The 14243-nt window shown below is 34.6% G+C and overlaps 1 protein-coding gene across 1 annotated transcript in view; it reads left to right on the top strand.

Moving 5' to 3' along the window:
* The window catches only part of PALS1 (protein associated with LIN7 1, MAGUK p55 family member), a 53810-nt gene extending 41093 nt beyond the window's left edge, over positions 1-12717 (top strand). The window contains exons 6-14 of the mRNA XM_081937724.1: positions 1438-1599; positions 2914-2991; positions 4997-5180; positions 6653-6724; positions 7094-7165; positions 9012-9179; positions 9741-9943; positions 10707-10817; positions 11429-12717. Of these exons, the coding sequence (XP_081793850.1) occupies positions 1438-1599; positions 2914-2991; positions 4997-5180; positions 6653-6724; positions 7094-7165; positions 9012-9179; positions 9741-9943; positions 10707-10817; positions 11429-11605 (1227 nt within the window). The 3' untranslated portion in view covers positions 11606-12717. The remainder of the gene's footprint in view (positions 1-1437; positions 1600-2913; positions 2992-4996; positions 5181-6652; positions 6725-7093; positions 7166-9011; positions 9180-9740; positions 9944-10706; positions 10818-11428) is intronic.
* Positions 12718-14243: the final 1526 nt, after the last annotated feature.

The raw sequence follows: 14243 nt of genomic DNA, 5'->3' as shown, positions 1-14243 counted from the left end.
TACTTTGATATAACTCTGATAGACAACCATTTAAATAGGAGCCAGCAGTGTGCAGCAGCTGCCAAAAAAGCCAACACAGTCCTAGGCTGCATCAACAGAGGGATAGAATCAAGATCACGTGAAGTGTTAATACCACTTTATAATGCCTTGGTAAGGCCACACTTGGAATACTGCATTCAGTTCTGGTCGCCACGATGTAGAAAAGATGTGGAGACTCTAGAAAGAGTGCAGAGAAGAGCAACAAAGATGATTAGGGGACTGGAGACTAAAACATATGAAGAACGGTTGCAGGAACTGGGTATGTTTAGCTTAAGAGAAAGAAGGACTAGGGGAGACATGATAGCATTGTTCCAATATCTCAGGGGTGGCCACAAAGAAGAGGGAGTCAAACTATTCTCCAAGGCACCTGAGGGTAGAACAAGAAGCAATGGGTGGAAACTAATCAAGGAGAGAAGCAACTTAGAACTGAGGAGAAATTTCCTGACAGTTAGAACAATTAATCAGTGGAACAGTTTGCCTCCAGAAGTTGTGAATGCTCCAACACTGAAAGTCTTTAAGAAGATGTTGGATAGCTATTTGTCTGAAACGGTATAGGGTTTCCTGCCTAGGCAGGGGTTTGGACTAGAAGACCTCCAACGTCCCTTCCAACTCTACTATTGTATTGTATTGTATTGTAACTTTCACACTTGTGCTTATTATACCTTATAAAATAGTTTTGTTGGAATACTAAAATAGTTTTGTTGGAATAACAATAGTTTTGTTGTGATGTGTTTCCTAATCTGCCATATCTTGAAAGGATACATGCATCTTTACCATTGTATTATAACTCTTCTTCTCAAAGGACACTTTTGTTTTTGTCACTTTATATCCATATGATAGGTTGAAGAAAAAGGAAAAAAAATATTTCTGGTTATTTTTTTCTGGCTCTGTGAGCCACAAAACCCAAGTATGATGTTGCACATTTATTAGTAGAGAGATTTAATATTTTTTTGTAATGATTGGCACAAGATGCCATAAGGCATTTTGTGTTTTTGTTGTTGTTGTGCTAATAATAGAAACTAAACATTACCTAGAAACTGTATTTTCTGGTTTTCTTTCTTTTCATTCTATTTTTATCCTACTCCTGAAAGACTGCAGAATACCATTCACAAACAAAAATATGCATGGTTCTCTTGTAGATTTTCTGTCTTCTGTGTTACTCTGTGGAATAGATCAGACCAATTTGAAGATGTCTGGACTTCCATTCTCAAAGTTTCCCAGCCCCAGCATGTAGAGTAGAAGTCTAGACATCTTAAATTTACCATGGTAGAGAAACACTGGAATAGACTGACAGATTGATCTTAAGGTGCCTGAGTGGGGGTTTCAAATCAAACTTTTTAATTTTAATAATAAGATATTTCTCATTATCATCTCAAATGTTCACTTTCTATTACATAGGGTGCCACAGTGCGAAATGAAATGGATTCCGTCATCATTAGTCGAATAGTGAAGGGGGGTGCTGCTGAAAAGAGTGGGCTCTTACATGAAGGTGATGAAGTTTTGGAAATCAATGGAACTGAAATTCGTGGAAAAGATGTTAATGAGGTTTTTGACTTGCTGGTATGTTATGTCACTTATTTGATATAATGGTTTGGTATAATGGTTAAGGCATCGGGCCAGAAATCAGGAGACCATGAGTTTTAGTCCTGCCTTGGGCAAGAAGCCAGTTGGGTGACCTTGGGCCAGACACTTTCTCTCAGCCCTAGAAAGGAGGTAATGGCAAACCACTTATGAAAAATCTTGCCAAGAAAACTGCAGGGACTTGTTCAGGCAATACAGTTAGGAAAAAAGGGTGGGGCAAAGAAAAACTTCTGATGTTATCCTTAGCATGCCAATTACAAATGGCAACAGTTTCAAAGAATCAGTTCTTGAAGCTCCATCGACTCTTTAATGGCATGCGTAAGCTTCTAAGTTTATATTTCTGGAATGTTTAATCTCTGTGTTGTAACTATTTCTGGTTTAAATACATTTTGTCAACAAAAATGTCCATGTATATCTTGAGATATAATGAGAATGGCTTAATATCTGTATGTTGCACAAAGAAAGGATGATTATTATATTGCTAGTAAGGAACAGTAGAAAACACAACACAACAATTACAAATAAATTTAATTGGTTTGAACCCAATAAACAAATATTAACCCAGAAAACATCCAGATTAACAGTACATTAAGATATGGATGAGATACAGCCTAATACATATGCATGCCTAATCATTTAAAACAAGTTACCTACCTTGAATACAATGTCATCTGGGTGATCTTGGCCCAGTCCCTTTCGCTCAGCTCAGCTCATCTTACAGAGTTTATTAATTAATTAAAAATTCTTGTGCCATGCATCTCACTGGTGCAGTGAAGTTGTAGTGGGGAAAATAGGAGGAGGAAGGTGCATTACTTATGTTTACTGCCTTGAATTATTTATAAAAAAATAAAGAGTGATTATAAATAAATAAACACAAATAAATAATAAATCATATCCCACTCTTTATTTGAAAAACTCTTCTAAAAGTTCTTTGGCATAAAGAAATAAAAACAATAGCAGAATATCGATAGTGTCAGAATCCATCAGATTAAAATATATTGGAATATTGACAAAAAGCTAATTCATAAATAAAAACCGGGGATACTCTGTCTCCGAAGTGTAACCTCAATAATGGTACCATTCTCATTGCTAAAATGCTTGTGATGTTAGGTCTGATACATTGGCCGATTTTTAAAAGAATAATAATGCAACACTTTATATCAGAATACGTCCAAATGGAGTTGTGAAATGTAGGATCATCATACAGAAAGAAGACAGTTGGGCAAAAACAATAATTTACCAAGAAACCTAAGATTAATTTAAATTACAATTCACTGATGCTTTTCTTCACAGGCAGATATGCATGGCACTCTGACGTTTGTGCTGATTCCAAGCCAGCAGAACAAGCCCCCACCTACTAAGGAGACAGTGGTATGTGACATGTGAACTTCACATAACAGAGGTTCAGAGTTGACGTTTATACGCAGGGTTTTTTTAAAAAAAACATTCTCTTTATTTATATTTGTTTGTTTATAAAACTTATTGGCCATCCATCTTACCATAGGGGAACTCCAAACAGCTTACAGTGATAAAATGTATCTATACATATATGTTAAAACAAAAGTAAATTAAAACCAAACATTAAAATCTAAGGACATGTTATTCAGAGTCACTTGACATTTCAAAAACTAAGCAATTCCTTGATGCTTGGTTATAGCAATCTAAAATTCACATTTTGAATTTTACTTAGAGTCCTGCCCCTATTTATTATTTAAAAGAAGTATTCAGGCTTTTTGAGAAGAAAAAGAAATGTAATTTAAAAAGACTCCAAGTCTTGTATAATTCTACAAGTGTCTGGAGCAGTAATTTGAAGAGTGAGTTTCTTTTCTAACAGGCAGGAGAAAATAAATAGGAGAGGATGATAAAGGGTTTCTGGATTGTTATGTCCACATCTTACCATGTTTCCCTGAAAATGAGACAGAGTCTTATTTTATTTTGACCCCCGAAATAAGCGCTTGGCCTTATTTTCGGGGAGGTCTTATTATTTTTGAGGTGCAGGAGGCGGCGAGCATGGTGACCTCGTGGCTGCTGCTGTATTGCAATATTTTTGGAGGGGGCTTATTTTTGGGGGACGGCTTATTTTAGCACATGCACTCAAAAGCCTGATTGTGCTTATTATCCAGGGAGGGCTTATTTTCAGGAAAACAGGGTAGCTGAAGAAGCTTCTTGGATAAGAAGCGAAACGTCTTCAAAGAAAAAGTCTGATTGAAAAAGCACCTTTGGGACATCCACATTTTAGTGGCTTCCTTAGTATCCTTTGCCCCTTCCCCATGAGAAGCATTGGGAGAAGTACAAAGACTAGTAACAGAGAAGAGAAAATCCTCCTGGGCTGGCAGCCTTCTTGTTTCTTAACATGAATAAATTTACTAATAGTGCATCCTATAAAATCTAAAACACCAGGATAGTCAAACCGCCTCTATCCAAGAACTGCCATTTGTGAGAATAACAAGTGCACTTTCCAACCCTTGCTCAGGTCTGAAGCCAGAATGCCAGAGGTCTTAGTTAGTCCATATCCTCCAGAGCCCCTGTGTATTGGCCCCACTATGTTCCCAGTCCCTTCCTCCTCCCAAAAAAAGAATGTAAAAGGGTAGAAATTGTTCAGTTTTGTTAGATTGAAGCCTGGTTTCTTGAGAAGTGGGCGAATAAATACCTCTTTAAGGATTTCTGATAGCTCCCACTTAATCACAGGTGAGATCCAACTTCCAGTCTCATGCCTTACTGCTTTAATTCATCAGATGGGGGACAGATCCAGTTCACAAGTGGCAAGGCTAAGATTGCAGAGGACTCTGTTCACTTTGGGGGATCTTTGAGTCCAAAAGCATCCCAGATAATAGTATGTTATTTCTAACATTTCTATAGCTCTGCTTATCCATCGTCTAATTGGGAACACAAGCAAATAATTTTATCTATGAAATTCTCATCCAGACAGTAGCAACTTACACTGACTATCTGCCAGACTATCCTTCCCCAGAAGAATCCATTAGCTGCCCAGCTGTCCATGCCCTTATCACTACAGCATAGGTTTGAACCTGGGCTCCTACCAATGTCAGGTTACATTCATTTCTTGAGCATCGTTCCAGCTGTCTCTTTGCCTACTTCACTGCACAATGCTTTTCAATAAATCAAAGAACTGCATGGGAGTAGTGGACAGGGAGTCCCTAGTCAGGGCCTATCCTGTTAAGCGGCCTAGTCGTCTCTATATTCCAGTATTCAGCAAGGAACCTAACAGAAGACGTTCCACGTTCCTTGGGAATTCCAGGAATCTATTGAACTCATCAGATGTTGTGTCCATTAGGAGTTTTAATCTGTTTTTGAAGTAAGGTTAATCATTAGAATTGCCTATCCATTTTTGTGTTTGTATATTTTTGTGTCCTAGATTCATGTGAAGGCTCACTTTGACTACGATCCTTCTGATGACCCTTATGTCCCTTGCAGAGAGTTAGGGCTGTCTTTTCAAAAAGGAGATATACTCCATGTGATCAGCCAGGAAGATCCAAATTGGTGGCAGGCTTATCGAGATGGAGATGAAGAAAATCAGCCTTTGGCAGGCCTCATTCCAGGTACTTAATGTTAAGAAAAGCAGACAATTCATGTGAATACCTGGTGTTCCCCTAAGTTTTTAATAATTAAACTTAATGTTTGGTTATGTGCTCATTTTATTGTTTTATCTTCAACAGTAGTATCATGTTTTAAAACTAGTTTTTCATGTATATTTGAAATGTAATCAGTAATATTGAAATTAGAAGAAAATATGTGTAAGTGCTATTGGTCTTAAATAAAATATGTATAAAATGTATTGAAGTTACAAAGGGAATATTCACTGCAGGGCAAAGACTTGCAACTGAAATGTCTCCTACTATATATAGCAAATAATAAATTTAAATTTATTCATGTTCATAATGCAGGAATCCTACTGTTTCCTTAAGATACAGCAAGGTAGAATGGACCTATTAATAAACATTAGTTTGGGAATGTATTATTTAAATTGCTAAAAATATACTTTTTCACAAGAATGAGAGCATTTTAGTATTGTACCATATTAATGACTAGCAAAGTATCACAGCCCTTTTTATCAGTCCTTTAGATGAGAGAACACTACAGTGAAAATAGATTAACCTGTGATTAATAAATAAGTAGAAAAAGCAATTAAGGTTGGAAGAGTTAGCTAGGCCACCAAAGAACTCAGTGGCTGGACAGCATGAAAGCTGACACCAGCCAGAGCATAGAAAAAACCCAAAGTAGTGCAAGATCGGAAGATGTTGAAAGACCTGGCCCAAAGAATCGCCAAGAGTCAGACACAACTAAATAAATATCATCATCATCATCACCATCATCAAAACAAACAAGTAGACATAAAATGCAATAAAATTGCATAACATAAATTAATAGAGTAGCATCTATTTATTAAATCTATATGCTGCCCATCTTATTGTTGAATGACTGTAGGTGGCTTACAACATCATAAAACTGATATAAAATATTAAAACATTAAAAACATCATTAAAAGTTAACAAAATCTGAGTTAAAAAGGAACCAATATATAAACAGGCTGGAGGTATGATCTTCTCAATCAATCTCGTATCTCCAGTGAGGGATGCCCCCACAGGACCCCTGACTAATTGGCTGAGCCAGTTCTTCAGGCCTTTTCGGAAGGCTGAAAGGGTGGGGACAGATCTCATCTTGCAAGGCACAATGTTCCACAATAGGCTCTTCTGGACCCCATCAGCAAACTGGATCCATAGCAAGCCCCTTCTGTCAGAGGAAGTGGGATGAGCCAATCCCATAATAAGAAGTGGTTTTAGAATTAATTTGTACCTGAATCCATTTTATGCCATTGTCTTGACTAGCCAAATAGATAAAAGAAAATTGCTCACAAGGTGTGAAGAATATTCTTCGTACAATTTTATGAAAGATATATGCTTAGAACAATGGCAGTTTTATTCTTTTGAAATGCTCTCAAAATAACATATTTTTTATAAGAAAGTTATGTTTTTTTCAGTGTTAATTCTCATACATATTTTCTTTCATGAAGGAAAAAGTTTTCAGCAGCAAAGAGAAGCAATGAAGCAAACTATAGAAGAGGACAAAGAGCCAGAAAAATCAGGTAAGTGGAAAACTTCAAAAAAACTTCTATTGGCAAGCTTAATGTATTTCAACTTAATAGTTGCAGCGGATAGATGGATTTATCATCTGGGCAATTGATTTGTCTTAAGAGGGGTGATCGGGTTTAAGTATCCCCTTTCTTTTAACATCTACCTCAATGTTTTTCAAATTTGGCAACTTTAAAGTGTGTGGACTTCAACTTTCCAGGAGTCTGCCCTGGGGATTCTGGGAGTTGGAAGTCCATATATCAACTTTAGCATGGTCTTTCTTAAGTGAAGTTCTTATATGCAATTTTTCTTCACAAGCATTGTTTAGAAAAACAGCTACAAAGACTGAGTTGAGTAACTGACGGTTGTTTGATTGCTTTTAGGAAAACTTTGGTGTGCAAAAAAGAACAAAAAGAAACGGAAGAAAGTTTTGTACAATGCCAACAAAAATGATGGTAAGAAAAGAGTTTTAACTGACTTCAAAATACTTTTTTTCTAGATGAATGAAGCGTTAATAGGATATGGTAGACCTCAACTCGCAGCCACAAATTGGGGCCAAAATTTTTGTTGCTAAGCAAAGTGGCTGTTAAGTAAATCGCACCCAGTTTTAGGACTTTTTTGTTCTACAGTTGTTAAGTAAATCACTTCAGTTATTAAGTGAATCATGTGATCGTTAATCAAATCTGGCTTCCACCACTGACTTTGCTTGTCCGAAATCGGCTAGGAAGGTCAAAAATGGTCAACCATGACCTCAGGATGCTGAACTGTTATACAGTGAATGAGTGCCAGTTGCCAAGTGCCCAAATTTTGATGATGTGACCGTGGGGATGCTGCAGTGGTTGTAAGTGCAAGGATTGGCTGTACATCATTTTTTTTCAGTGCCTTTGTAACTTTGAATGGTTGCTAAATGAATAGTTATAAGTTGAGAAACTTTCCTTTCTCCTTTTTTTTTTGGTTTACCAAAATATACAATAGTTATGATAGCTCACCTGCTTGCTTTAAAAATAAATTAGTCATACAGAACCATTTAAAATATTTGAGATATATCTTTTATATATGTTCTCTTGTCTCTTGTCCGTTTTGTTTGGTTTTTGTACACATTCATGATTACCACCAAATCGTAACTCTTATTTGAGGGTTCAGTGTCTCCATAGCAGTTCAGAAATGATTCTAATCTTCAGGGATACAGGTATCCTCAACTTACGACTAGAATTGGGACTGTTCCATGGAACTCCAAGTGAAGTTCCATCACTTAGCAGTGCAGTCCTTAAGTGAGTCATGCCTGATTGTGTGATCTTTTTCCCTGGTTGTTAAGCAAATACAGCTTCCTCCATTGGATTTGCTTGTCAGAAGCTTCCTAAGAAAGTTGCAAATGGCAATCATGCGACCCTGAGTTGCTGCAACCATAAAAAATACACGCCAGTTGTCAGGTGCCTGAATTGGATCACATGACTATGAGGATGCTGTGGTGGTCATAAGTGTGAGGGCTGGTCATAAGTTACTTTTATCAATGTCATAACTTCCAATGGTCATTAAACAAATGGTTATAAATTGAAGACTACATGTATGAGTATTTTTTTTAATCTGGATCAAAAATTTGGATGGGAAATAGACCTTCTGTTTTGATACTTCATGTAATGAAGAAAGATGCCAAAAAGCATGTCATCACAATTCCACATCTAATATTTTGGATCATCATGTGAGTGAATAATTTTCTTAATCTATTAAATGCATCTCAGAGTACTTTTATTATTAATTTAAATCTCAACCTTGTCGGTCTATATCATGCATGTGTATATATGTGTATGTCTATATTGAAGCCACACAACACAGTTTATTAATAACTACTAATAAATAGCATTTTGAATTACGTGCACATTGTAATTTAGTATCAACATTAGCAACTTGTAGTATAACACTTCACAATACATGCACAAACATTTATTGCATGTATAACACAAATGTTGCATTGGGTTAGCTATATAAGCATCCTGTTATAATATGCATACTGCTTTCTTGGTCAATTGACTAGGAAGGCACTATGCATATTATTGCACATAGGATATCTGTCTACCTATCATTTTCTCTTTATCATCTATCATTTTATAATTGTAAAAAATAGCTGAGTAGCAGCAAAAGAAATGAGAGAAAACTTCAAATTATTGTTAAAATCCAAACAGTTCTGATATTTGCAAAATAGAATGTATATTTCTCAACCTGTCAGTGCTACAAGAATTATTTTTTTACAATAGAATAAGCTTTTAAAATTTGTACATTTATTCTGGGTTTTTGTTTTTGAAGATTATGACAACGAGGAGATTTTGACTTATGAAGAAATGTCACTTTATCACCAGCCAGCAAATAGGAAACGACCTATTGTCCTGATTGGTCCCCAGAACTGTGGTCAAAATGAACTGTGGCAAAGATTAATGAATAATGAAGCTGACCGATTTGCTTCTGCAGTTCCTCGTAAGTTGAAATTATGGGCATCTCTCTGTTCTATTTCTTAACATGTCATTTTCTAGCTTAGTGCACTTGACATATAGTGATATTGAGGGAAGATGCTTTAGTCTAATCTTACTTAGTTGTGTATTTGTTATTATATATGTGATTAATAAACATGAAGTCATAAAGAGAAATTTGTCAATCTCATTCACAAAAACTTCACATTGCCAATTTAGTTATTTTTCATTTTTAAAGAATGTTTGTTTCAATAATTTCAATTGCATGTGACATTCTCTGCATCCTGTGCTCAGCAGTGTTCTTAATTCAGCTGTGTGTTTGGAAGTGTGTTATATATAACTGGATATATGTCATATGTTACAACATGTAACAATTTTTGAACCCATTTAAATAATTGTAGTCTTTTGGATATAAAACTAAAAGTTCTTAATTTAGCTCAAGGACGCTCGACTGAAAAATAGTTTTTGCAGCTCTTTTTCATAAAGACTTGAAAACTGATATATTATAATACTATTTATGTACATTCTTACTCAAGATTTATTAAGTCCGCTTACTGATCTTTTTTAGATACAACACGAAATAGGAGGGACAATGAAGTAGCTGCCAGGGATTATCATTTTGTATCACGGCAAGTGTTTGAAACGGATATTACAGCAGGAAAGTTTATTGAGCATGGTGAATTTGAGAAGAATCTGTATGGTACCAGCATAGACTCTGTCCGGCAGGTGATCAATTCTGGAAAGATATGTCTCTTAAATCTTCATACACAGGTAATGACATAGGTTTTGGACTCTAAAGTTTTAAATTTTGTTTGTTTGTTTATGTCCTGGCTATTTTTACAAATAGTTCAAGGTGGAGAACCTATCCAGCACACTTTCTTTCTCCTATTTTCCACACAACAACCCTGTGAGGGGGTTGGGCTGAGAGGGAGTGACTGGCCCAAGTTCACCCAGCCAGCTTTCATGGTTAAGGCAGGACAAATTCATACTCTTTCTAAGCTGGTGCCTTAAGCTTTAGACCAAACTGGCACTCAGCTTCAGAATATTTTTGATTAAATGTTATTGTACTGCAATGATTGATAACCATGAAATGCTTTCTGCTTTTTAAGAAATTTAAACATTAGCTGTATATTAGCTGCATATTTAAGGCTAAGTTGTATTAAGGATCAATTTATGTGGCAGTGATGCTAATAGTTGAACCACAGGTGGAATTCAAATAATTTAACAACCGGTTCTCTGCCCTAATGACTGAGTGGGTGGTCATGTGACTGGGTGGGCGTGGTGAATTTGATTGGTCTCACCCTTAGGAAATTTCTCCTTAGTCCAACTCACAATAAACCCTGTTCCAATATTTAGTATAGAATAGAATAGAATAAAATAGAATAGAATACGCTAATATTAAGAAGACTAGTCCTGAATTCAGTTGCCCAAATCCAGTACCTGTTTCCAATTTGTATCATGTTATGACTAATCTTTGATAGTTTCATTTTGTTTGGTATGGATGTTAATAGCACAAATTTGATTTTTACATTAGTCATTGAAGAGTTTACGCAATTCAGACTTGAAACCATATATTATCTTCATTGCACCTCCTTCACAAGAACGGCTTCGTGCATTGCTGACCAAAGAAGGCAAAAATCCAAAGGTAATACTAATGTTTTCAACTGTGTTGTTTAAATTTTTGGAAAACTCTACCATTGTAATGTATATCATTATATGTTTTCAGCCTTGTTATATTTTCCAGTAACATCCCAATTTACTTCCTTATGGCTGAGTGCCCTTGTCACATTAGTAATGTTTAAAGAGGGAAATTATATAGTTATGTTGTAACCTACTAGTGAAATTATATGGTTATGTTCTAATCTACTAGTGCAACTAGTTTGGTTCTAACTTAATTGATTTCCCTTTTCTGTTAATGATCTCATGGTTAACAAAATAATTTCCCCTAGTTCCTAAAATTAGCCTAAATTTGTATAGTGACTTCTAAATTTGTATAGTGACTACTAGGTTAAGAGAGGTAAATTTAATAAAAGCAAGGAGAAAACAAAGATAGACTTCTTTGGACTCCCCCTCACAAACTTCCACTGTTTGTTAAAACTTGTAAGAAATGATTTGGATTAAAAAGAAAATCAGTAGTTTTTATCCTAACATTTGTCTGTCTTGTATATTCCTTTCTCTTATGCAGCTGAGTTCTGTTTTTTTATAAAGCAAGATAAATATTACTGATATAGGATATTTTTTCCATTTCAATTTCAGCCAGAAGAACTAAGAGAAATCATAGAGAAAACCAGAGAAATGGAGCAAAATAATGGCCATTACTTCGATACAGCGATTGTGAATTCTGATATTGACAAAGCATATCAAGAATTACTTCGTTTAATTAACAAACTTGATACAGAACCTCAGTGGGTTCCATCCTCTTGGCTACGATGAAAAGAGAGCCACGCCAATGAAGAAAAGGGTTTTGCCAATTGCATCCTTTTCATCCTTACTAATTTGTTTAATCCTCAAATCCAACCATGTTGCTGTGATTGTGGAATGTCTGGCTTTCTCTACTTCTAATTAGACACAGTGAACAAGCCACATTTTAATTATTTAAATAGGTTTTTCTAACAGCTTCTTTTTGTCTAGACTTTGTTCTTCAAGCAAGTATATTTATACAGTCCATGATCATTACTAATACAGGTTACTTTACACTGGTAACTTAATGATCTAATGAAAATATTGTAGCTCTCAAAAATACCTTTACAAAATATTGGATGGATGAAATAATCAAGAAGAAAAAGGAACTAATCTGCACATTTTCTTCTTCATAGTATAAAGGGGCCACTAATATGGAGTTGTCCTTAGGCTTGAATTTTTTTAAATTTTAAATTTAAATTTAATTTTTTAAATTAAACATTCTTTTATCCAATAGCACTGTAATTTTTTAAAAATATGTACAATGTAAATAATTAAACATGTTTTTGTCTTTAGATACTTTGTAAATCAGATTGATAGCTTATTAAATGAGATTCCACTGAAGGTGAATTCTATGTATAAGTCAATATTTGAGATGTGATATTTTTATGGATTTCCCCCCTTTTGTCTACATCACTTGATTGGAAGCCACTGGTATCCCAAAGAACTATGGAGCATTTTAGAAGGGAAGCTATATTTTTATGACAATTCTTATATGGATTTTTTACAAGGCTTTGCTTCCTTACAATGTCAAATTGTTTTCATAAACAAACAAATGAAAACTAGAGTTGGGAATAGTGAATATTAGCATATATTCTTGTATTTTTATATGTAGGTACAAAACATCTCATGGCTGTTGGAATTAGTATTAAGTAATCGGGTTATAGCCCTGGAACAGTAACATAATATGGATGTTAGGAACTTGTCTTATTCTCTTTTCTGGAAATCCCTACTGAAAAGGTCCATTGGGTAAATATTGGTGGCTTCTCCAGTAATAGCTGTTTTGGAAATAGATTAGTTTTGTTACTTTATTGTTGATGGCATCCTTGAATGTGAATATTAATAAATGTTTTTTCTCAACCATAGCTTTTATTTTTATATACTGTCTTACACTGGAATTACTTCAATGTGTAGTTGAATAAGTGAAGTATTAGCTATATCTTTATGTTATTTCATCCCTCCCCCCCAATAATATATGAAATAGAAAAGAACTCAGCAAGGATAATACTTTTTTATTCATTGTTGAACATGCTTTATGGCATGTAGCAACTGTTTGGAAAAACTAGCTTAAGAACTGAAATTGTTCAGTATTATAAGCATCCCTCAGCAAGCAAGAAAAGAGGAAAAAATAAAAAATGGAAATATAAAACAGTTCCCTCCCATTCAAATTCTGTTAGTCTTATATTTATAAACTGATGGTAAAATAATCACCTAGTAATGTGCCTCATCCAGTAAAGCCTTTGGAATAATTCCTGAGACATAAATATGCATCTTGAACATTTAAAGCATAATTAAGTTTGTAGATCAGGCATACAACTTTGAACATGTATGTCCTGTTCTTCATAACTATTGTTGCAAAATGACCATATTTCAATTAACCTAGGCTAATCTTGGAAAAATTTAACAGGGATAGTCTTGGATAGGAAATAATCAGAAAAAGATTAAACTGAGAAGTTGAAAAAGGCAGGGAAACATTTCAGTTTTTGTTTTTAAGAATATTTCAAGCAAATTTCTATGAAATCACCCAGAATCAAGCACAATTTAAAACGAAGTATTAGGATGAAATGATTGCATTGTGGATAGTAAAATCTGTATTTGATTTTTTTTGCAATAGGTGTAACATTTACATGTATGTAGAATACCAACCTACAACTTTTTTCGCTATCATACTTGAATTCTGGTATAATCCAGGGTGCATTCTGGAGCAATAGATAAATTAATTATATTGATGTGACACAGCAGTGAGTGTATTACATGTTAAGATGCACAAAACAATGAATCCCTTTGTTATGTTTTTGTTGCCCTTTTAATATCTAAGAATCTAGAGTTTGCTGAACAGAGAAATTACTAAATATTAGAAGATGGGTTTTAAAAAACTACAGAAAACATTTACAGTAGTTAAACAGATGCAACAAAGCCAAATAATGGTATTAAGATTGTTAAAATTGTATTTTATAGATCAATCAGTAGTAACAAATTTATACCTTTATTCTGCTGCTGAAAGCATGCATTTTGAAGTCTTTCAAAAAGCATGATGATTAGAAAAAAATAGAGACATTGATTACTATTTAAGTGTTTTGCTATATGCTGAATGAGTGTACTGGATTTTTCTTGGCTATGAAACAGGAACATTTTTAATCAAGTAAACATTATTTCACTGGCATGAATGTAACCATGTCTAATAAGGACAATAAGAGGCTTGTAAGGTTACTGTGACAATGCACCAATGCTGTAAACTGTATGCTAATGTAAACATGTATATTTCCTGACTTCAAGTAAATGTTAACTGTTAATATATTTTTATTTTAGTGGCTTATTACAAAATATTGTAATAAAGATGAGTGTATGGAATTAATTATAAAAACTGCAATGCAGTCTGTTGTGATAAATA

Source organism: Natrix helvetica (assembly GCF_964273705.1).
Source record: "Natrix helvetica genome assembly, chromosome: 1".
NCBI classification, from domain to species: domain Eukaryota; kingdom Metazoa; phylum Chordata; class Lepidosauria; order Squamata; family Natricidae; genus Natrix; species Natrix helvetica.
The sequence above is the reverse complement of the archived record's forward strand: the minus strand, read 5'-3'. Positions and strand labels throughout refer to the sequence as shown.